Source organism: Bufo bufo, chromosome 10 (assembly GCF_905171765.1).
Source record: "Bufo bufo chromosome 10, aBufBuf1.1, whole genome shotgun sequence".
Lineage (NCBI taxonomy): Eukaryota > Metazoa > Chordata > Amphibia > Anura > Bufonidae > Bufo > Bufo bufo.
In genome coordinates, this window is record NC_053398.1 from 24,754,505 (window position 1) to 24,779,878 (window position 25,374).

At 49.1% G+C, this 25,374-nt stretch overlaps 1 protein-coding gene across 1 annotated transcript in view; it reads right to left on the reverse strand.

Annotated features, from left to right (window-relative positions):
• Nucleotides 1-25,374, reverse strand: part of TCP11L1 (t-complex 11 like 1) — a 50,282-nt gene that overhangs the window by 16,651 nt on the left and 8,257 nt on the right. The window contains exons 2-5 of the mRNA XM_040410086.1: nucleotides 10,504-10,637; nucleotides 9,374-9,506; nucleotides 6,413-6,533; nucleotides 320-540 (exon numbers count right to left, since the gene is read on the reverse strand). Of these exons, the coding sequence (XP_040266020.1) occupies nucleotides 320-540; nucleotides 6,413-6,533; nucleotides 9,374-9,506; nucleotides 10,504-10,633 (605 nt within the window). The 5' untranslated portion in view covers nucleotides 10,634-10,637. The remainder of the gene's footprint in view (nucleotides 1-319; nucleotides 541-6,412; nucleotides 6,534-9,373; nucleotides 9,507-10,503; nucleotides 10,638-25,374) is intronic.

Consider the following 25,374-nt stretch of genomic DNA (forward strand, 5'->3'; position numbering starts at 1 on the left):
CATGTTTAGAAACCTCTTTATTCTCAAATGTAGTTAAAAGAAGCTAGGGAGGAGATGGATGCAGCTGCAGTTCCTCTCTCTATCAGACTTCCCGCTGCGAGAGGGGAAGAAGAGCATCACTAGCATCAGACCAGGAAGATCTCACCCACCGAGTAGGTGCGGAGAAAGAGCATGCAGAGGGATGAAAAATAGAAATCCAGGGGGAAATGTATCAATCCTCTGCACCAGAAATGCGGCAACTCACAGGTTCTGTAAAGATTCTATACACATTCTACCCACATTCTTACTGGAACTATTATATCTACGGGTATTTGTTTACCTGAACAAGGGTACAGGCTCCTTAATATCCTGAAGCTTCTTGACCTCCTCATCTCGAGCTGGTGCACACAGAGTCCCCATCATACCTATGGTAAAGGTAGCCAGTTTTGGGATGTCCAGGGCTCCATTCTCTGCTTCCTGTTTGATGAGCTCTAGGTCCAGGACCTCGTTGATCTGATTCCTCAGCCGCGTATGACCAGGTAACATGAAGGAGATGAGGGTCTTTAAAACATATAAAAAAAATTATTGGGTTACATTCTTGATATAAAAAAATCAATCGGTCTGAGGGTATGGCCACAGGGGGAGGATTTTTCTACAGTTGCAGTGTATTTTACCCTCTGCGTTGCAAAGGGCGAATTTCATGGTGAAAAGCAACAGCATAAATTAACATGCATGTTGTGGACTTAAAAACTGCACCGCAGATTTTTTTTGTATCTAGCATGTGACTGCAGCTTAGGGGGTCCTGTCTCCATATAAACTTGGTTTGCTGTTCTGTATCTCCCTCATGCTTTACACTGCAGCACTGCCTGTTCAATTTGGCTGCTTTGTGTATGTGAAAGTTCAGTACGTGGAGAGATGATTAGGTTACAGTAACGACAGAAGATTATAGATATAATCTATATATAAGATTATTAACTACAGGGACCCAAGCCCTCGGAGAGAAGAGGAAGCAGCTGCATGTAGATGGAAGGGAGGGGCATTAATCAGGGGGAGGGGCCTGGGGAGGTGGGGCTTTCATCAGCCATTGATTAGTAAACTCTCGACTCCTCCTCCTGAACGGCGCAGGACTCGCTGCGGGAGGAGAGGTTATGGGGAGTATCCAAATTTTGTGTCTAGCTACGCCCCTTGGGTACAGTACGGCCCCATAGACTACTTTGGGGGCTGGATTACGGCTGCGTACCACTGGCATATTACTCTGGTGTCAATGGGTGGCCAAAATTAAACGGACTCTACAATTTGGACAACCCCTTCGTAATCACCAGCGAGTTTCCTGCTGCATCAAAAGGCAGATTCCAGGCTTGGTCTCTGCAGAAGTCAACGCACTTGACATTCACCATCGATTCAAGGAACAAAAATCTACCATCTTTGTCAAGTGCCATCGTTTTCCTCCGCCGCCTAAGGGAAGGGCAGTCCTTCAGCCATGGTTCCCTAGAGGTTTCCTCTCCTGAGTGCTGAAGGCCCGACTCTTCAGGAGTCAAAGGCCGATCATCAACAGGGCCCCATATAAGACCAGTGCCCCGACTACTAATGAGAACATCTACTGTACATTTGATACCTTGCAGGTAATAAAGAAGTCAGTGTATATTAACTAGTGGTGTGAATGACCCCCTTCCTCAGGACAGTTAACAGGACAGTTAACAGCAACATATATAGGGTGTTTGGGTGTATTTTGGCGCCCAAAAACAGGGGGGGGGGGGGTTATCAACGGGTGGACCATATGCAGAGTGACAGAACCATTCTCCCACTACCAGCCCGCTTTGCTGATGTTCCAACGGGGGCAGGCTGACTCCGGGCCCTCAGAAAGGAGCTCGGCCTATCATGAGGTCACGACTTCCTCACAACACGCTCTGGTGAGCGAACTACAACTCCATATACGATATTATTTGCAGCACCAGACATGAGGCGCTGTCCTCTCTCTCCTCTTTTTATACATCTTTATGGATCTTCATAGTGAATTGGATCGGGGGTGTCGGGTGCCGGACCCCTGCTGATCAGATGGTTATGGGCTTTCTTGGTTTTACAGCTCAGCTTTTTTTTTTTTATCCCCTACCTACAGGATAGGGGATAAGTATCTGATCAGTGGGGATCAGGACACAGAATGGGGATCCTGTGTCCCCAAAGAAATAGACTCATAGGTCAACCATGTTCCCTTCTGCTTCATTCAATGTCTGATAGCGGAGCTTTGTACTCGGCTCTCTCCAGCAGTAGCGATGTGCACGCTCGACCTGACACTTCATTCATAAGGGGACACAGGATCCAGTTCTCGTGATGAGCGGTGGTCCCAGATATTCTGTGGACAGGGGAAGATTTTGTATTGAGGGAAACTATCTCCGGACCACAAACCCACTGAAGTCAACGGGTCCGCAAAAAAATGTGGATGTAACATGGACCACATCCATATTTTGTGCGGATCAGCGATGTGCAGACCGTAAAACGGATACGGTTGTCTGAATGGGGCATTATACAGATTATACTGCAAAAAAATAAATTAATTAAAGAGGTACAGTCAGCGGTGTACCTCCAACGGAGGCAGACCACGTAGCTGCTTTGGGGCCCCTGGAGGAAGGGGGCCGGTCTTGGACAAAAGGCCCTGCCTCTTAATTACACTTAATTCTCGCTCGGGGCTCAGGCTCTGCTTTCCAGCTCCCTGCTTCCTCTGTCCTGTCCTCGGGGCCCCCCTTTACTCAGCACATCCTCAGTGGCTCCCTCTGCACCCGCTGGAGTCCCGAAATAGCGCTCTATGTTGTCTCGCTGCTGGGCTGGCCAATCAGCATTAGCAGTGCTAGCAGAGCCTGCAGCCGATTGGCTTGTAGAGGATGATGAGAGTGACTTCTGTGGAGACGATGACTTTAGGCGAGTAGTGACTGTGCTGTCAGTAATGAGTATTGGGTGTGAAATTAACCCCTTATTTCCAGTGCTGAACCCCCAGTTCTGATGCAGAGTTCTACTCTCTCAGCTTTGCAGATGAACCTGAATCTTCACCCTCTCAGTCACCGACACAGTGTAACGCCGCCATGCCCTGCTCTGTGCACTCACGGACAGGAAGTGTCTCTGTGTCAGCTTCATGCACTGATGTAGAGACACATGGTTTGTCCTGCTTTACACTGCAGCTTAGCTTTGTAAGGGCATTACTATGATCCGTGTCAGACTGGGGGTGCCTAGGGCCCACCAGTAAAAATGTATTTTGGGGGCCCACCGTATGGATACATTCAAATATCACCTGATCACACAGCAGCAGCAAGATGCTACCAGATGATTGAATATGCAGCAACTTTGAGAAGGTAGGTCCTGGGGAGAAGAGGACACTGGTGGCTTTCCTCTATACCTAGAAGTCATCTCAGCTCTGATCGGGTCTAGAATAACACACTGGGGGGTTTCTTTAATAACCTATCAAGTTTTATATATATGAGCATAGGCTGGTGGAGGTGCCGCACATTGAGTGTATGTCTGTAGTGCAGTCAGTCCACTTGTCTGCATGTGGAGGACATTAGTTTCCACCTAGTTTGTAGGTTCTCCCCATGTTCTGGTGGGTTTCCTCTTGGTGCTGCAGTTTCCTCCCACACTCCAAAAGACATACTAATAGGGAATTTAAATTGTGAGCCCCAATGGGCACAGCAATACTAGATCGTTTGAAATCCATATTTCAAGTAAAGTTTTCCTGTACCTAAACACTTCTGCAGCCATGACCACAACATCAGACATGAAAGGGCAGCGATCCCTCAGGATACAATGGACTTTTCTGACCCATCGTAAGTTGAAACCAGACTCAACCTACAATGTCTCAGCCTCAGATCCAACCAAACAAGGCCACTTCTCTGGTAGAATAGCTGGATAGTTACTAGTTAGCAGCTACTCCTGACTGTTATCTGTAAGCACTTGTGTTATCCGTCTTAGTTATCTGCTTATTTTTCTTAAATCTTCAAATTCTCTCATCTTGGAGAACATTTTGGGTCTTTGGAACTGATTACTCAGCTTACAATGGTTTCAACATACAATGGTCGTCCGGGAACCAATTAATATTGATATTACTGTATTGATATTAAAAGGGAATTTCAAATCTCAGAAGAGCAGGAGAATCTAGGAATAAGTCCATGACAACCTTTCACACACTCCGATCAGGAATGAATGTGTCTCATGGATTTATGTCCTTCTGCATCTCTTAAGGCCCTATTAAACAGGCAGATTATGGTTATGATGATCACTAACGAGCGTTCATTCGATAGCGATCATCTGGCAGTGTAATACTGCCGCTGATTAACCGCTTGTTCTTTGGGAGCTTTTAAAGGGGTTCTCCTGGCTTTTAATATCGATGACCTATCCTCAGGATAGGTCATCGATATCAGATCAGCACCCCCCGCCGATCAGCTGTTTGAAGAGGAGGCGTCTATACACTTGTATAGGAGCGATCCGTCCCATTGAAATGAATGGGACGGTTAGGTGTAATTACACCTGCTTACCGGTGTGTAGAGGCGACGGCGAGAAGGTAAACAGTGAAGAGGAGGCGGCGCTGGCACGGCGCGCGCCTCCTCTTCAAACAGCTGATCGGCTAGGTCATCAATATTAAAAGCCCAGAGAACCCCTTTAACATGTTAAAAATTCCTGGTTTGCCGGCGGCAGATCGCGCTGTGTAATAGGCGCTCTGCTGGCAGCAAACAATGAAACGGTATAGGGACGAGCGTTGCATTAGCGATGTCCCTATACTGAGGAGGAGATTGCTGCATGTAATAGCAGCAGTCTGCTCCTCTAGCGAGTAGGCGATTGATGGGAGGGAACGCTTCCCTCCCGACAATCATCTACTCTATCTTTTAATTTAACCATTAAAAAAAGTTATCAACCACTGAGGAATCTCAATCTTTTTTTTTATCCTCTATAGGAATTTCTAATTCTGATTAAATCAGTCTGACATTTATGGCAGCCCGCAGTGTGCACATCGGACAAAATTCACACTACTCCAGATACCCGTGTAAAGTGGGCAGTTCTGATAAAACTATATTAGGGAATTGTGAGTTTCCTGTAGTTGATCTTGGGAGATCGAGCAGCTCCTTTCAAGGCACTTCGATATTCTGTTTTCTGCAGTCTGCTGTGGTTTAGTCTGAGCATTAATCAGTAGTCAATAAATAATGCATGTTAAAGAGGAGCTGTCTCCTCTCCTGAGATGTCTCTTTTAGCAACTGCTTGTAATAACAATGCTGGAGCCTCTATTCTTATGACTCTATGCTGTGCCATTCTTTTATTATTCCTGCTAAAAGTTATGAATGAATTGCTAGCAGTTTGCAGTGAAGGTCCAGAGGGGTGTTGCCAGTTGAGGGTGTGTGCCTGCACAGTCTGACACTGACAGTATAAACTGAATAATACCAGACTGTGCAGGGACAGACGCCCAACTGGCAACACCCCTCTGGACCTTCACTGCAAACTGCTAGTAATTCTTTCATAACTTCTAACAGGAATAATAAAGGAGTGGCACAGCGTAGAGTCATAAGGATAGATGCTCCAGAATTATTACATGTGGAAGGCACATAGTTAGGCTACTTTCACACTAGCGTTTATTGCGGATTCGTCCTGGATCTGCAAAACGCTTTCATTACAATAATACGGCCGGATGCATCCGTCATGAACGGATCCAGTTATAGTAAGTCTTCTATAGCCATGATGGATCCGTCTTGAACACCATTGAAAGTCAATGGGGGACGGATCCGTTTTCTATTGTGCCAGAGAAAACGGATCCGTCCCCATTGACTTACATTGTGTGCCAGGACGGATCCGTTTGGCTCCGCTTCGTCAGGCGGGCAGCGTTTTGGTGTCCACCTCCAGAGCGGAATGGAGACGGAACGGAGGCAAACTGATGCATTCTGAGCGGATCCTTTTCCCTTCAGAATGCATTAGGGCAAAACTGATCCGTTTTGGACCGCTTGTGAGAGAACATGACGGATCTCACAAACGGAAAGCCAAAACGCGAGTGTGAAAGTAGACTAAGACAGGATCCACCATTCACATTAGGTGATTGTCAAATCTTATCTATTCCTTCCTTGTACAATGACCTCTGCACAGGTCACAGGGCATGCCTGGAAAACCCTTCTATAGAAGTCAAGGAGGTCTCCTGCAGACCATGGTGTCTATGGAACATGTGGCTGCCGTAAAGCAATTTTCTTAATGCCTTCTAAATGCTGCGGCAAGATGGCCGCCCCCATAATCATGTTCAGGAAATAGAATACAATTATTTTTTTTTTTTTTTTTAAATCGGTAAAATTAAACCAGATTGGAAAAAAAAAATGTGTCGCCATCTGGTTTTCACTGGCAAAAAAATGTTTTGGGTGACACATTCCCTTTAAATTTACGCTATAAAACATCACAGGTCTGGTAACATGACTATTACCTCTTTAATTTCCCCCAGTAATATGATGGCATGATCGTACACAGGCGGGTCTTCCTTGAACTGCGCTTCCAGGCAATCCCAGAACGCTTTATGGACGATGTCCCGAACGGTTCTTTCTAGGCTGCAAAAAAAAAAAGAAAAAAAAAAGGGGAAAAATATATTTTAAAACATGTTTGAACATTAGACATGAAGACAACCCTTGCCCACAGCAAAAGATGGAGGAGAAAAAACGTAACTGAGCGACTACAGTATTCATCAGGCTCAGACGAGGTCTCGAGATTCAAACGGTGTCATGTGACCGGCGTGACGGTGTCGGCATATTTCCCTGCTCCAACAGAAGTGAATGGGTCCTCATTCACTTTCATTATAGCAAGGAGCGTCTTTGAGGTTGTCTTAATACATTCCTGCAGAGTAGCTCGTCAGGCGGCAGCGACGGCACGGAAGAGCTTACCTAGCCCAGAACCCCGCTGCGAAAGTAGAAAGACTTTGGGAGCGTTAATTCAGTTCCAGCACCTAAATATGCAACTGTCTGGGTAATTATACTTCTGCAAATATTCAGTGTGGTATTCCCATCTTGTAAAGAGATGATTATGCTCAGTAGGGGTCCTGAACTCTGGGACGCCCCCAGATTCTGAGAATGTAGATGCCACAGCGCTGCGCCCTCTTCACGTGCCCGAATGGCCAGGCGCACCGCTGTGCAGGGAACTGTAACAAAGCCACATTTACTTGTACGGAGCTGTGCTCCTGTTCCATGCATAGTGGGTGGCAGGGAAAAACAGGAAGGAACAACAACTCCGAAACAGCCTTGTGGACCCTTCATTCTCGTGGTCCTATAGGTCGGTCCCCCACCTATCATAAACTAATGACGTGTCCTAGTGATATGTGATAATGGAGTTGCGTATTTCCAGCACCAGAGGCATCACAGAACAGCTGATCGGCAGGGGATCATATACTGATGGCCTATCCTGAGGAGAGGACAATCCCTTTAAAGGGCATCTGTCAATTTGTACCCTGTATGACACCGGCTGACCTGTTACATCTGCACTTGGCAGCTGAAGGCATCTGTGTTGGTCCCATGTTCATATGTGCCCGCATTGCTGAGAAAAATGATGTTTTAATATATGGAAATAAACCTCTAGGAGCAACGGGGGCGTTACCATAACACCTAGAGGCTCTGCTCTCTCTGCAACTGCTGCGCCCTCTGCAGTTTTATTCACAGGACCAGACAGAGTAAACGTCATCATCCCTGGCCCTGTCAATCAAAATGGAGAGGGAGAGACAGTTGCAGAGAGAGCAGAGCCTCTAGGTGTAATGGCGACGCCCCCGTTGCTCCTAGAGGCTCATTTGCATATATTAAAACATCATATTTCTCAGCAATGCGGGCACATAGGAACACGGGACCAACACAGATGCCTTCAGCTGCCAAGTGCACATGTAACAGGTCAGCCAGTGTCATAGGGACAAAACTGCTGACAGACACCCTTTAAAGTAGATCGGCGATCTGCAACATGTCCAGCACCAGCTCTGGTGAATCGCGACTCCCAGCATGCTTTGCACAGAGGCCGCTGTAATGGTTTGTTTGCAAACAGACCAAGTATACATAAGTGAAAGTGACACAATTTACAGAATGTATTGCATAATAAGTAACTAATTATGTGAAGAAATGTCAAGATACCCACATTAAATCACAGCTACATAAACGTACTTTCCATCTCAGCAGTACATTTCCTCACCTGGCTCAGAACAAAGGCATCTTTATTACCGTCAATACCATTTACGATGCAGAACGTGCCCTCCTGCTTGGCACAAGAACGGCACCAGGAAGTTGGCTGCTTACAGCTCATTCTCCTAACTGTGCACGTGGACCAGGCCTTCAGGAAGGCTGACACTCCAAGGAGCACGCACTGCTCCATCCGCCGGCATCCTGCTTCAAGTTTCCTTGTCAGCAATGCTTTCTTGTTTTTGTTGCAGCAGGATTGAGCTGGATGGAGCCGGCTACCGGTGCATGGAGCAGCCCACCCGTGCATGGAGCAGCCCACCCGTGCATGGAGCAGAGCCTCTAGGTGTAACCCCCCCCCCCATGCTCCTAGAAGCTCATTTGCATTTGCAGGAGTAGCTTCATCCTTTCTGTAGTGTACAGCGCTGGTTAATGCAGCACTGCTCCCGTTCACTTCAATGGGAGCAGTGCAGCAGTAACGAGCTCCATCCACTACACAAAGGATGGAGCTACTCCTGAAATGCTGATTGGGGGGGGGGAAGCAGGTTTTTGGACCTCTGACAATTAGATATTGATGTTTTATCCTGAGGACAAGCCATCAATATAAAAAGGAGTGGAAAACCCCTTTTAAAGGCTATGGACACATTTGACGTGGAAAACATGATTTCTACATATGTTAGTATAAACCAAAAAAAAAAAAAGCTGCCCTAAGTTTCAGCCTGCAATCTTCATTTGTTAATGTTCGGACCTCCAGATATTCAGGAAGCATCCTGCTCGTAGTTTCAGACATGAAACTCCAGACTTAATCATGCTGGATCTGTGTGTCCAGGATACTGCTGTCTTCACTAGCTCTGATGGATGCTATCCTCCCTCTCCACTCTCTGATCTATCATATAGAATGATCAGTAGACACCAGAAGACACAACTGAACCCCAAATATATCGAAAGTACTGAGTGCTTACATATTTATAAAAATTCTGTTTTATCAGTACTATTTCACAGAAAAGTTCATGATCAGTTACAGAGATGCAGAGCAATGCGTCCTCAGCCGATGGGTAACTATAGGGGGTGAAGAACAGCAGTGGCACCTGTGTCCTGGAGCCTGAGAGGCCCAATAGAAATAAAATGGAGCACGATTGTTGGTTGGGCCTTTTAATGTATATTTTATTGAGCCCAAGAACTTCCCTGGTCCTCAGGAGCTGTATGTGTAGATAGCACCGTGGTCTGATGACATCACATCCTACCTTCCCTGAGGCAACTCCATGGGTTTGATCTGAAAACCTCCATTGACCACGATCTCATGGGCCAAAGCCATGTTGGTGACCCCTTTGGCTGCGTCCATCAGTTCTTCCACTGACACAAAGCGAGGAGGGCTGGCTGCAAGACACACAAGGAAGTCAGTATGGCTTCCAGGCTGACAGCCTACTGCTTGGCATACAAACAATACAGAGATTATAAGGGCTTATTCAGTGACGTATGTTACGTGCATCTCCACACTCGAAAAACAAAAAGTACAATTAATTAAAAAAAATAGTCAAGGGGCAATTTCAATCCAGAAACTTCACCTGCTGGCGAACAGACTGTAGCGCCGGAGGTCGGACCCCCGCTGATCGGAATGTCATGGCCAATCTTGAGAATAGGCCATCAATACAAAAGGAGGGTCTCCTGACACAAATTATTTCAATAAATGCCTATAGTCCACAATGTAACAAATCTGGAGAATCCTTTCTCAGAAAAACTGTGTTGAGCCGCTGCTCAGTTATTCCTTCTGAAAACTTTTAGGCTAAATGCACACGATCAGGATTACGTGCGGATTTTCCACGCGGAAAATCTGCACTGTAGGTCATGTACATTTTATTCTATGAGAATTTGAAATTCTCAGTGCACACGGTGCAGATTTTTTCCGCGCGGATTTTGACCTGCTGTGCGGATTTTAAAATCCGCAGCATGTCAATTTATTTTATTTCTCCCGACCGGATTTTCTTCATTCACTTAGTAAAATCCACATGCGGAAAATCTGCGCCAAATCCGCACCAATTGATGAGGATTGACCGCACAGAATTGCCTGCGAACACCTGCGGATTTCAGTGCGGATTCTCTGCACGTGAATCTTGAACGTGTGCATGTACCCTCAAGTAAACAGACAGCTAGCGGTTGTCGTTCCTCTTATTATTACAGTGTGACTTGACACAACTGGACGATTATCATTGGATGGACAGTTTCAGAATGTACGGTGACACTCCACACTGAACAGGGGAATGGTAACACCCAGTTGGTTAATTCATTCATACATTTTCAGGAGGAGTAACAGAGGGACATACCCTCTTTAGCACCTTTTACAAAGGGCCCTAGTTGGGAGGAAAGTGACTCTCACCCTGTGGGGTGTTCCCCCTGTGTGGACTTGGGATTCTCTTCTGCACTGATTTGTCCGTGACATCGGCGCTGTGGCTGGGGTCATCTGAGGATTCTTCTGCAGGCTGCGATTTATCTGGTTCAAAAGGCATGGTCCTGAAATATCAAGCAAAGACAAAGGTAAGACATTAAAGGGGTATTCCCATCACAGACAATGGTGGGCATATCACTAGGATACACCGAGAACGGAGCGGGGAAGGTGGCGGAGGGCGCACTGTGCAGCTGCCCTCCATTCATTTCTATGGGCCGCCTAGAACTTCGGTCCCCGTGTTCTAGCGACTGGTAGGGGTCTGGGTGCTGAGGCAGAGCAGAGGCTGATCCGACCCTCATCCACAAGATGCTTTTAGGATTCCTTTCTTAATATATCTTTATAGGGGTTGTTGCTCTGTTTCCCTGACACAGGGCCCCAAAACCCCTGAAGTCAATTCATAAAATCATGGCTGTCTGCAGCCACTACTAGGGGGATCTTAGGCTACTTTCACACTTGCGGCAGAGAGATCCGGCAAGCAGTTCCGTCGCCGGAACTGCCTGCCGGATCAGGCAAAATGTATGCCAACTGATGGCATTAGTAAGACTGATCAGGATCCTTATCAGTCTTAAAAATGCCTGATCAGTCGAAAAAATGCATTGAAATGCCGGATCCGTCTTTCCGGTGTCATCCGGCAAAACGGATCCGGCATTTATTTTTTTTCACCTCTTTTTCAGTCTGCGCATGCGCATACCGGAAGGACGGATCCGGCATTCCGGTATTCTGAATGCCGGATCCGGCTCTAATACACTGCTCAAAAAAATAAAGGGAACACTTAAACAACACAATGTAACTCCAAGTCAATCACACTTCTGTGAAATCAAACTGTCCACTTAGGAAGCAACACTGAGTGACAATCAATTTCACATGCTGTTGTGCAAATGGGATAGACAACAGGTGGAAATTATAGGCAATTAGCAAGACACCCCCAATAAATGAGTGGTTCTACAGGTGGTGACCACAGACCACTTCTCAGTTCCTATGCTTCCTGGCTGATGTTTTGGTCACTTTTGTATGCTGGCGGTGCTTTCACTCTAGTGGTAGCATGAGACGGAGTCTACAACCCACACAAGTGGCTCAGGTAGTGCAGCTTATCCAGGATGGCACATCAATGTGAGCTGTGGCAAGAAGGTTTGCTGTGTCTGTCAGCGTAGTGTCCAGAGCATGGAGGCGCTACCAGGAGACAGGCCAGTACATCAGGAGACGTGGAGGAGGTCGTAGGAGGGCAACAACCCAGCAGCAGGACCGCTACCTCCGCCTTTGTGCAAGGAGGAACAGGAGGAGCACTGCCAGAGCCCTGCAAAATGACCTCCAGCAGGCCACAAATGTGCATGTGTCTGCTCAAACGGTCAGAAACAGACTCCATGAGGGTGATATGAGGGCCCGACGTCCACAGGTGGGGGTTGTGCTTACAGCCCAACACCGTGCAGGACGTTTGGCATTTGCCAGAGAACACCAAGATTGGCAAATTCACCACTGGCGCCCTGTGCTCTTCACAAATGAAAGCAGGTTCACACTGAGCACATGTGACAGATGTGACAGAGTCTGGAGACGCCGTGGAGAACGTTCTGCTGCCTGCAACATCCTCCAGCATGACCGGTTTGGCATTGGGTCAGTAATGGTGTGGGGTGGCATTTCTTTGGAGGGCCGCACAGCCCCCCATGTGCTCGCCAGAGGTAGCCTGACTGCCATTAGGTACCGAGATGAGATCCTCAGACCCCTTGTGAGACCATATGCTGGTGCGGTTGGTCCTGGGTTCCTCCTAATGCAAGACAATGCTAGACCTCATGTGGCTGGAGTGTGTCCGCAGTTCCTGCAAGACGAAGGAATTGATGCTATGGACTGGCCCGCCTGTTCCCCAGACCTGAATCCAATTGAGCACATCTGGGACATCATGTCTCGCTCTATCCACCAACGTCACGTTGCACCACAGACTGTCCAGGAGTTGGCAGATGCTTTAGTCCAGGTCTGGGAGGAGATCCCTCAGGAGACCGTCCGCCACCTCATCAGGAGCATGAACAGGCGTTGTAGGGAGGTCATACAGGCACGTGGAGGCCACACACAGTACTGAGCCTCATTTTGACTTGTTTTAAGGACATTACATCAAAGTTGGATCAGCCTGTAGTGTGTTTTTCCACTTTAATTTTGAGTGTGACTCCAGATCCAGACCTCCATGGGTTGAAAAAACGAGATTTTTGTATAACTTACCAGTAAAATCTCTTTCTCGCTCTTTCCTTGGGGGACACAGAAGACCTTGGGTATAGCTCATCTCCATAGGAGGCGTGACACTAAGTGAAGACTGTTAAGCCCCTCCTCCACAGCTATACCCTCAGCCTGGAGAGAGAGACTGCCAGTTGCGTGTCCAAGCAGTGAGAAAAGGCAAAGTCCAACAAGGAACCAACAAGCCAACTACCCAACGGGTAACACAAACTCGGAAACCGTGTAGAGAAAAACAACGAATGGGTGGGTGCTGTGTCCCCCAAGGAAAGAGCGAGAAAGAGATTTTACTGGTAAGTTATACAAAAATCTCGTTTTCTCGCCCAGTTTCCTTGGGGGACACAGAAGACCTTGGGACGTTCAAAAGCAGTCCAAAAGGGGAGGGACCACAGCTCCAAGGCGAAGCACCCGAAGGCATCAAGGAACCGCCGCCTGCAGACCCAGGCGGACCAAGGCAGCATACGCCGAAGCCAGAGTATGCACCCTGTAGAACTCTGTAAAGCGTGCAAGGAAGACCTGTGGCCGCCTTGCTCAAATGCATGGCCGAAGCCCAATGCCTCCGGCCCAGGAGGCACCGACCGCTCTGGTGAAATGAACGGTGACAGCAAAGGCACTATCCTGCCCACGGTGCGGTAACCTCAGCAATAGCCAATCTGATAAAGCGGAGGAAAACCACCCTGGAGTCCGTCAACTCTAAGCGCGGACCTCCAGGAAACCCAAGAGACCGAACGTCGACAAGAGTCGGAGATCTCCAAGTAAAAACTGCAAGGCCCAAACAACGTCCAAATCGGTGAAGTGTTGAAGCGAAAGGCAAACACCACCTTCAGAAGGAAGGAACGGGATGTAGAACAGCCCTGTCCTGGGAAAAGACAGAAGGCTCAGAACAAAAAGGGGCCATTCAGGCACCCGTCAGAGACACGACTGATACGGAAACACAACCGTACAGGACAGGCGGGGTAGAGAGAACTTCTGTAACGGCTCCAAAGGACAAGATTGGAGCGCCGAGAACTCAGTATGTAGTTCCCAGGGCGGTACCGAAGGACAGTACAGAGGAACCAAAGAGCCATTTCGAGTAAGAAGGTCTTGACAGGCCCAGAGGGCCGGGGAACGCTGGAAGAGGAAGAACAGCGCTGACACTTGATACCTCAAGTAAAGGAATCCCAGTCCCAGGTCCAGGCCGGACTGGAAAAAAGACAGAACCATGGGGAGAGAAAAAGTCAGAGTGGGGAATGCACAGCTTCCCACAGAACCCCAGATAAAAAAATCATAAGTCTTACGACAGATCCTGGCCGAAATACAGCCAGGAGCGGACAGTAGCGAACCCGCTGGAGTCGCCTGGCAAGCGGGCTAAAAACCAAATGTGATCAGGCGCAGACCAGTAACACGGGCAGAAGTCGACAAAACTGGTCCCGTCGGCCCCCGAGCAACGTTGTCCCGTATCCACCCAAGTGGGGGAGCAGAAGGACAGACGGAAAGGAACCAAAGGGTCCGCCCAGCATCCGCCAGATGCCAGGACAAGACAGGCTAAAGTTCATGCTGATGTAGCCATGTTCTACAGTCCCGGTGTAGGAGATCAAAGGACAATCTGGACCGAAAGGTAGTCCTCCCCAAGTTACCGAGAAGGTAAGTCTACAGCAGGACCATTGTCTTAGAATGGACCACGCAATCTGCACTCAGCGGGAAGACAGAACGCGGTAGACTCGGTAAATAGGCACAGCTAATACAGTCAGTGTGAACAAGGGAGACAGTACGAGGCCAAAAGGAACACCGGAACCATCCACATGAACAACCATGCTCTCCCCAGAGGGGAGGACAGTGAAGGAACAACCTCTGAAGTCTGGCGGGACAGAAGCCACATCGGAGTGATCTGTACCGAGCGGGAGCCAAACAGAGCCGGCGAGATAAGGTAGTCGAGACAGAGGCCGGCGTAACACCCTCCAACCGAACGGAGGAGTGGCAACAGGGAAGCCATAGGACAGCTCAAAAGCAGAACCCTGCTACACTGTGAGATGCCCGGTTCACCGCCTCGCAAAAGGCGAATACCCTGAAGAACCCAAGGCGGAGGTCCTCCGGACCTGGGTAATCGAGCACCCAAGAGAATTTGGGTGACCTTCCCGAGAAAGCGGCCCGCACCTGGTAGCAGATCAGACTGAAGCGTAGAGGCGCCAAGAGGAAGGACTCATACCACACTACATCCGAAGAGGAGGAAATTGCAGCAGGCAAGGGAACCGCAGTCCTGCCAGAGCCAACGAAGAATCCGAGGGGCGCTCCAGACAACCGCACTCTCGACCATGTGATTACTAGCGCAGGGAAGCAATACCGCGGAAGGACGAATGGGCACGCATCTAGGACCCATGAACATTCCCTGGGATGAAGGGCCAACTAAATGAATGAGTACCACACAGCTCCGTGCAGCAGAGAGCAAGTAGAGCCTGTCCGGGTCAGGTGGACAGAATGAACTCCTTAGAGACGAGTGCAAGGTTTGCGGCAAGCATCGTTTCCCAAGAAAACAAAAGTATGCCGCAGGAAGTAGATGAGGCATACGTACGAGCAGCCCGTAAGCAGTGAGAAGGCCAACCCACCTACAGGAGGAGAAGGCATACACGGCCCAAACAACGCACAAGAACGTCCGCTCACTGCAAAAAGGTTAATTCAGCGAAAAAGGGGGCTCGCCACAGAGTGCCACAGCATGTACGGAATTGCAAAGTGCAACCTGAAAGGGAGTTATGCACAAGCCTAGTATAGCATGCGATGGAACGCAATCAGTCCGCCCCGAAAGGGGGGAATTGTATCAGGCAAACTGCAGTCGGCAAGAGTGCAAAGGCCGGTCCCAAAGGGGAGTGATGCTTAAAGCCGTACCTACTTCAGAGAAGCAGGACATACCCTATAATCCAGCAGGAACGCAGGAGGTCCACCTAGTGAAAGGGGAACATGCACAGGGTTATCCTAGCATTCAGTGAGTGTGCAATAATACACCCAACACTGAACTCAGCGAGAGTGCAACTACTCTGCCAATGAAGGGGGACATGTACAAGTCCAGCACAGCCATCAAGGACAGCTGTGAATCTCATGAGCGTGCCAAATTCTGCCCATGGAATGAGGGGTGGCCACGCACAAGGCCAGCACCGTATCCAATGGGAGTGCAAGCGTTCCACCCATGTTAGAGGGCAATGCTCATGGCCAGCAAGGTATCCGGTGAGAGTGTAGCATGCCGCCCAGAAAAAAAGGGGGGTAATGCACATGGCCAGCATCTCATCCAGGGAGAGTGCGAGCACCCCGCCATGTATGGGAGTCATACACATGGCCAGCATCGTACTGGTGAGAGACAAACACAGTCAGTGAGAATGTGTGCATGTCACCTGAGGAAGGAAGGAAGGCATGCCCATGGCAGGCAGCGAATCCAGCGAGAGTGCGTACACAGCCCACGGAAGAGGGGTCATGCATATGGCCGACAGCGGATCCAGCGAGAGTGCAAGCACCCCGCCATGTATGGGGTACATGCACATGGCCAGCAACGTACCTGCGAGAAAACAACCACAGACGGAGGGATGTATGTATGTATGCTGCCTATGGCCGGCAGCGAAACCAGTGAGAGTGCAGCATAGCAACATAGTACATAAGTACATCATAGCACATCAGAGAGAGTGCAGCGTTCCGCCTATGGAAGGGGGTCGTGCACATAGCCAGTACCGTATCCGGTGAGAGTGCAGTATTCCGCCTAAAAAGGGGGGTCATGCACATGATCGGCAACAGATCCAGTGAGAGTGTAGCGTTCCGCCTAAGAAGGGGGTCACGCACATGGCCAAGAGCGAATCCAGTGAGAGCGCTGCGTTCCGCCCATGGAAGGGGGTCACGCACATGGCCGGCAGTGAAACCAGTGAGAGTGCAGCGTTCCGCCTAGAGAAGGGGGTCACGCACATGGCCGACAGCGAATCCAGTGAGAACGCTGCGTTCCGCCCATGGAAGGGGGTCACGCACATGGCCGGCAGTGAATCCAGTGAGAGTGCAGCGTTCCGCCTAGAGAAGGGGGTCACGCACATGGCCGGCAGCAAATCCATAGAGAGTGCAGCATTCCGCCTATGGAAGGGGGTCATGCACATGGCCAGCACCGTATCCGGTGAAGGTGCAGTATTCCGCCTAAAAGGGGGTCATGCACATGGCCAGCCGGCAGCCAGGGAGAGTGCAGTATCCCGCCTAGGAGGGGGGGGGATGCACATGGCAGGCACCATAACTGGAGAGATGATGAATGCTGCCTACGGAAGGGCCGCATGCACTTGGCCAGCGCCATATCCTGGAAGAGGGCAGGAAAACCACCTAAAAGGGGAAATGCCCTAGCACCGACGCAGGTTGGGAGCGCAACACTATGCCACCTGTGGAAAGAGGGCATGCAGACATGCAGCACTACTGATGAGGCTGCAGCGTCCTGCGCAGTCCAATAGAAATCTGTTATTATTATTTCTTTTTTTTTTTTTTTTTTTTTCATTAAAAACACAGCTTCTCTGAGGCTAAAGGGGGGCCACCTATAGGGGCACAGATAGTCAGGAAAAGTGGGGCCAGCCATACAGGCCCATTGGGAGCCGGCCTGTACCCAAAGGGTTAACATGGATCCGGCCTGGAGGGCGGCACTGCGATCCCCTGGGGGCGGAGGAACCTCCCGGCGGGAAGAATTCGCGCCTGGAGAAGTTCCCGCCCCCTCCACCAGAGGCCAGAATTTTGCGGCCTAGTAGGCCGTGAAGCCGGGGTCTAAATTTGCGGCGCCCGGTATGTACCGCCGGGACCTGAGGGGAGTGACGCATCAAAACCGGCCGCGGGTGCCCACCCCGCGGGCCGGTCGGAATTGCGGCCCAGCAGGCCGCGAAGCCTGGGCCAAAATTTGCGGAGCCCCACCGACCGGCACCAACGGTCGGCCGGGGCCTGCTGCATAGAAGTCAAGCCCAAAGCCGGCCGCGGGAGCCCACCCCGCCGGCCGGAAGAGTCAGGGGCTCGAATGGCGGCTTGCCGGCCGCGGGAGCCCACCCCGCGGCCGGAAGAGTCAGGGACCCGGAATGGCGGCCTAGCAGGCCGCGAAGCCTGGGCTAAGATTTTTGCGGCGCCCGGCCGCACCAGGATACCAATGTCGGCCGGAGGTGAGGCCTTACTCTACAGCCGTCAGGAGCCTCAGGCTTTGAGCAACACTCCGGTAGGAGATGGGGGGGGGGGGACCCAGAGAAATAAACTATGTCGCCGCTTCTGTAGCTGGCTGTGGGGACAGCCACTGGCTGCATGTCTATGGGGGCCAGGCAGGGAGCAGAAGGAGATTGCCGCTCTGCGGCACCCCAGGGGCCAGCATAGATCCAGCAGGGGACTAGAGGCCCAGTATGGGGGTCAGGCACGCAGGAGACCAGGGTGGGGGGGTGTGGGACGTAGGGCTGGAGAAGCCTCTCTCTTACCACAGCCGTCTTCACCCTCGGTCCATTCCAGCAGGGTCGCCCCTTCAGCTACTGGCACCGTAGTGGCAGGACGCTGGAAGAGGGACTTGGCGTGCGGGCGACCCTTGCGCTGGCGGGATGTAGGGGAGCTGGGCTGCCCTGATCCACCTTGCCTTCTGTGGGGGAGGCAGCAGTGCGGGTGACCGGCACTGGCGCAGCTCAACCCCGGGAGAACAGAGAGGTCTAGTGCGACTCTGTTATCCCTGATGATCTGGAACAAAAAGAAAAAAGTAAAAATCTAAAATTGAAACAAGGAGAAACCAGCCCTGCAGAGCAGGGAGTGTCTTGCCTCCTTGGACACTAAGCAAAAAACTGGCAGTCTCTCTCTCCAGGCTGAGGGTATAGCTGTGGAGGAGGGGCTTAACAGTCTTCACTTAGTGTCACGCCTCCTATGGAGATGAGCTATACCCAAGGTCTTCTGTGTCCCCCAAGGAAACTGGGCGAGAAATTTGATTTCCATTTTTTTATTTTTGTGTGATTTTGTTGTCAGCACATTCAACTATGTAAAGAACAAAGTATTTCAGAAGAATATTTAATTAATTCAGATCTAGGATGTGTTATTTTTGTGTTCCCTTTATTTTTTTGAGCAGTGTACATTCCTATGGAAAAAAAAAGCCGGATCCGGCATTCAGGCAAGTCTTCCATTTTTTTGGCCGGAGGTAAAACCGTAGAATGCTGCGGTTTTCTCTTTTGCCTGATCAGTCAAAACGACTGAACTGAAGACATCCTGATGCATCCTGAACGGATTACTCTCCATTCAAAATGCATGGGGATATGCCTGATCAGTTATTTTCCGGTATAGAGCCCCTGTGACGGAACTCTATGCCGGAAAAGAAAAACGCTAGTGTGAAAGTACCCTTAGTAGGAGCTTGCTGCATACTGTCCTATCATGGCATGCAATCTAAATACAAAGAAACAAACAAAAAAAAACCCACACAACTCACCTTTTGAAATTCCCGCCCCAGCCGGATCAGAAGTGAAGACGTTCCAAGTGCACGTGACCAATGTAGCCAATCACTAGCCTCAGCAGTGACTGGGGCAAGAAGCGGCACATGACTGCTGCAGCCAGTCACTGACCTCAGAAGTAACATGTGCAAGAACTGAGGCCAGTGACTGGCTGTAGCAGTCATGTGAATGGAGAGAGAACATCATCTCCCCCAGGTCTGGGAAATAGCGGGTGATTTATTTTATTACTGCTTGAGGAAGGCTCTATCACTGAGCCGAAACGTCGCATTGCCTTATGGGTGAATACATTTCTTTTTTATTTTATTTTCTGGAGTGCTGCCCGTTTTTCTGGGTTTTTTATATACGGGGTTTGCTTATCCCCAATTGGGACTTATTCTCAGGACAGGTCACAGGTCATCAATATCAGATCAGTGGAGTGCTGGGTGTTGGACCCCCAACGCCGGACGAAGACGGGAGCAGAAGGCTCGTCCACCGTGTAGTGGCTGTTGCAGCTCAGCTCACATTCACTTCAATGACAGCAGATCGGTGGAGATGTGGGGTGTCGGACCCCCGCTGATCTGATATTAATTACCTATCCTGAAGACAGGTCAGTAATATCTGCAGGCTAGAAAACCCCTTTAATGTTTAATTTTGGTTGGACGATCTCTTTAAGGCTTAGTTTGTGTGGCGACGGGACGGATCCTAAGGGGTTAACCAAACACCATGTGATGAGAACTTTATTGTCTCACTTTGGCAACAGATGAATCTAAATGCCAAATTCCTGCCAAAGAGATCCCCAGAGGTACACGTGACTGTCTGCATCGCTTCCGTGTAGCTGGCATCGTACAGTCTGTACAGCCCAATACACTGGACTCCGACATATGGATGTGCCACGTATTTTCACATTAGCGGTAGCCTTCTCCGGCAGGCTGTTTACCCGCCGGATCCGTGCTGCCTCTAGAAGTCCACTCCGGCCACATTGACTATAATGGGGGTGGCCTGGAGGTCCGGCGGCAGCACGGCAAACATGCCAAGAGACGGCCGGAATAAAACTATGACATGTTGCAGTTTTATTCCGGCCGCCTCTCGGCATGTTTGCTGTGCTGCGGCTGGACCTCCAGCCCGCCTCCATTATAGTCAATGGGGCCGGAGCGGACCTCCGGCGGCACACGTGCACTAGCGGCAGCACAGATCCAGCACGCTGTTCACGCACTTGGAACAGCCTGCCGGAAAATGGCTGCCGTTAATGACGGGTTTCCAAAAAATATATAAATTTACATACATATAATTTATTTTATTATGTATCTAACTAGCTTATGGACCGCGATGATCTTTCACGGTGGCCGTCCCTTTAACTGTGACCTTCACGGTGGCCCGTCCCTTTAACAGTGACTTCACGGTGGCCGTCCCTTTAACAGTGACCTTCACGGTGGCCGTCCCTTTAACAGTGACCTTCACGGTGGCCGTCCCTTTAACAGTGACCTTCACGGTGGCCGTCCCTTTAACAGTGACCTTCACGGTGGCCGTCCCTTTAACAGTGACCTTCACGGTGGCCGTCCCTTTAACAGTGACCTTCACTGTGGCCGTCCTTTAACAGTGACCTTCACGTTGGCCGTCCCTTTAACAGTGACCTTCACGGTGGCCGTCCCCTTTAACAGTGACCTTCACGGTGGCCGTCCCTTTAACAGTGACCTTCACGGTGGGCCGTCCCTTTACCAGTGGCTTCCATGGTGACTACGCCCCCTTTAACGGTGACTGCCCCTTTAACAATGACTTTCACAGTGGCCGCCCGTTTACCAGTGACTTTCACGGTCGCCGCCCCCTTTAACGGTGATCTCCCCCTTAACAGTGACGCCTGTTTAACAGTGAGTTTCATAGTGACCAGCCCTATCTCGGTGGCCGCCCCCCTTTATCAGTGACTTTCACGGTGGCCGCCCCTTTAACAGTGACCTTTCACGGTGGCCGCCCCTTTAACAGTGCTTCCACGGTTGGCCGCCCCTTTAACAGTGGCTTCCACGGTGGCCGCCCCTTTAACAGTGGCTTCCACGGTGGCCGCCCCTTTAAACAGTGGCTTCCACGGTGGCCGCCCCCTTTAACAGTGGCTTCCACGGTGGCCGCCCCTTTAACAGTGGCTTCCACGGTGGCCGCCCCCTTTAACAGTGGCTTCCACGGTTGCCGCCCCTTTAACAGTGGCTTCCACGGTGCCGCCCCTTTAACAGTGGCTTCCACGGTGGCCGCCCCTTTAACAGTGGCTTCCACGGTGGCCGCCCCTTTAACAGTGGGCTTCCACGGGTGGCCGCCCCTTTAACAGTGGCTTCCACGGTGGCCGCCCCTTTAACAGTGACCTTCACGGTGGCCGTCCCTTTAACAGTGACCTTCACGGTGGCCGTCCCTTTAACAGTGACCTTCACGGTGGCCGTCCCTTTAACAGTGACCTTCACGGTGGCCGTCCCTTTAACAGTGACCTTCACGGTGGCCGTCCCTTTAACAGTGACCTTCACGGTGGCCGTCCCTTTACCAGTGGCTTCCATGGTGACCGCCCCTTTAACGGTGACTGCCCCTTTAACAATGACTTTCACAGTGGCCGCCCGTTTACCAGTGACTTTCACGGTCGCCGCCCCTTTAACGGTGATCTCCCCCTTAACAGTGACCGCCTGTTTAACAGTGAGTTTCATAGTGACCAGCCCTATCACGGTGGCCGCCCCTTTAACAGTGACTTTCACGGTGGCCGCCCCTTTAACAGTGACTTTCACGGTGGCCGCCCCTTTAACAGTGACTTTCACGGTGGCCGTTCCTTTAACAGTGGCTTCCACGGTGGCCGCCCCTTTAACAGTGGCTTCCACGGTGGCCGCCCCTTTAACAGTGGCTTCCACGGTGGCCGCCCCTTTAACAGTGGCTTCCACGGTGGCCGCCCCTTTAACCACCTCAGCCCCCAGTGCTTAAACACCCTGAAAGACCAGGCCACTTTTTACACTTCTGACCTACACTACTTTCACCGTTTATTGCTCGGTCATGCAACTTACCACCCAAATGAATTTTACCTCCTTTTCTTCTCACTAATAGAGCTTTCATTTGGTGGTATTTCATTGCTGCTGACATTTTTACTTTTTTTGTTATTAATCGAAATTTAACGATTTTTTTGCAAAAAAATGACATTTTTTCACTTTCAGTTGTAAAATTTTGCAAAAAAAACAACATCCATATATAAATTTTGCTCTAAATTTATTGTTCTACATGTCTTTGATAAAAAAAAAATGTTTGGGTAAAAAAAAAATGGTTTGGGTAAAAGTTATAGCGTTTACAAACTATGGTACAAAAATGTGAATTTCCGCTTTTTGAAGCAGCTCTGACTTTCTGAGCACCTGTCATGTTTCCTGAGGTTCTACAATGCCCAGACAGTACAAACACCCACAAATGACTCCCATGTCGGAAAATACACACCCTAAGGTATTCGCTGATGGGCATAGTGAGGTTCATAGAACTTTTTATTTTTTGTCACAAGTTAGCGGAACAATGATGATTTTTTTTCTTTTTTTTTTTTTTTTCTTACAAAGTCTCATATTCCACTAACTTGTGACAAAAAATAAAAACTTCCATGAACTCACTATGCCCATACACGAATACTTTGGGGTCTCTTCTTTCCAAAATGGGGTCACTTGTGGGGTAGTTATACTGCCCTGGCATTCTAGGGGCCCAAATGTGTGGTAAGGAGTTTGAAATCAAATTCTGTAAAAAATGACGAGTGAAATCCGAAAGGTGCTCTTTCGAATGTGGGCCCCTTTGCCCACCTAGGCTGCAAAAAAGTGTCACACATCTGGTATCTCCGTATTCAGTAGAAGTTGGGGAATGTGTTTTGGGGTGTCTTTTTACATATACCCATGCTGGGTGAGATAAATATCTTGGTCAAATGCCAACTTTGTATAAAAAAATGGGAAAAGTTGTCTTTTGCCAAGATATTTCTCTCACCCAGCATGGGTATATGTAAAAAGACACCCCAAAACACATTCCCCACCTTCTCCTGAGTACGGAGATACCAGATGTGTGACACTTTTTTGCAGCCTAGATGGGCAAAGGGGCCCATATTCCAAAGAGCACCTTTCGAATTTCACTCGTCATTTTTTACAGAATTTGATTTCAAACTCCTTACCACACATTTGGGCCCCTAGAATGCCAGGGCAGTATAACTACCCCACAAGTGACCCCATTTTGGAAAGAAGAGACCCCAGGGTATTCGCTGATGGGCATAGTGAGTTCATGGAAGTTTTTATTTTTTGTCACAAGTTTGTGGAATATGAGACTTTGTATGAAAAAAAAAAAAAAATCATCATTTTCCACTAACTTGTGACAAAAATAAAAAATTCTAGGAACTCGCCATGCCCTCACGGAATACCTTGGGGTGTCTTCTTTCCAAAATGGGGTCACTTGTGGGAAAGTTATACTGCCCTGGCATTTTCCAGGGGCCCTAATGTGTGGTAAGTAGGTAAATGACCAGTGAAATCCGAAAGGTGCTCTTTGGAATGTGGGCCCCTTTGCCCCACCTAGGCTGCAAAAAAGTGTCACACATCTGGTATCGCCGTATTCAGGAGACGTTGGGGAATGTGTTTTGGGGTGTCTTTTTACATATACCCATGCTGGGTGAGATAAATATCTTGGTCAAATGCCAACTTTGTATAAAAAAATGGGAAAAGTTGTCTTTTGCCAAGATATTTCTCTCACCCAGCTTGGGTATATGTAAAATGACACCCCAAAAACACATTCCCCACCTTCTCCTGAGTACGGAGATACCAGATGTGTGACACTTTTTTGCAGCCTAGGTGGGCAAAGGGGCCCATATTCCAAAGAGCACCTTTCGGATTTCACTCGTCATTTTTTACAGAATTTGATTTCAAACTCCTTACCACACATTTGGGCCCCTAGAATGCCAGGGCAGTATAACTAACCCCCACAAGTGACCCCATTTTGGAAAGAAGAGACCCCAGGGTATTCGCTGATGGGCATAGTGAGTTCATGGAAGTTTTTATTTTTTGTCACAAGTTAGTGGAATATGAGACTTTGTATGAAAAAAAAAAAAAAAAAAAAAATCATCATTTTCCACTAACTTGTGACAAAAAATAAAAAATTCTAGGAACTCGCCATGCCCCTCACGGAATACCTTGGGGTGTCTTCTTTCCAAAATGGGGTCACTTGTGGGGTAGTTATACTGCCCTGGCATTTTCCAGGGGCCCTAATGTGTGGTAAGTAGGTAAAATGACCAGTGAAATCCGAAAGGTGCTCTTTGGAATGTGGGCCCCTTTGCCCACCTAGGCTGCAAAAAAGTGTCACACATCTGGTATCGCCGTATTCAGGAGACGTTGGGGAATGTGTTTTGGGGTGTCTTTTTACATATACCCATGCTGGGTTGAGAGAAATATCTTGGCAAAAGACAACTTTTTTCCATTTTTTTATACAAAGTTGGCATTTGACCAAGATATTTATCTCACCCAGCATGGGTATATGTAAAATGACACCCCAAAACACATTGCCCAACTTCTCCTGAGTACGGCGATACAGATGTGTGACACTTTTTTGCAGCCTAGATGCGCAAAGGGGCCCAAATTCCTTTTAGGAGGGCATTTTTAGACATTTGGATACCAGACTTCTTCTCACGCTTTGGGGCCCCTAGAATGCCAGGGCAGTATAAATACCCACATGTGACCCCATTTTGGAAAGAAGACACCCCAAGGTATTCAATGAGGGGCATGGCGAGTTCATAGAAATTTTTTTTTTTTGGCACAAGTTAGCGGAAATTGATATTTTTTATTTTTTTCTCACAAAGTCTCCCGTTCCGCTAACTTGGGACAAAAATTTCAATCTTTCATGGACTCAATATGCCCCTCACGGAATACCTGGGGGTGTCTTCTTTCCGAAATGGGGTCACATGTGGGGTATTTATACTGCCCTGGCATTCTAGGGGCCCTAAAGCGTGAGAAGAAGTCTGGAATATAAATGTCTAAAAATTTTACGCATTTGGATTCCGTGAGGGGTATGGTGAGTTCATGTGAGATTTTATTTTTTGTCACAAGTTAGTGGAATATGTGACTTTGTAAGAAAAAAAAAAAAATTCCGCTAACTTGGGCCAAAAAAAAGACTGAATGCAGCCTTACAGAAGGGGGGGGGGGGGGGGGATCAATGACAG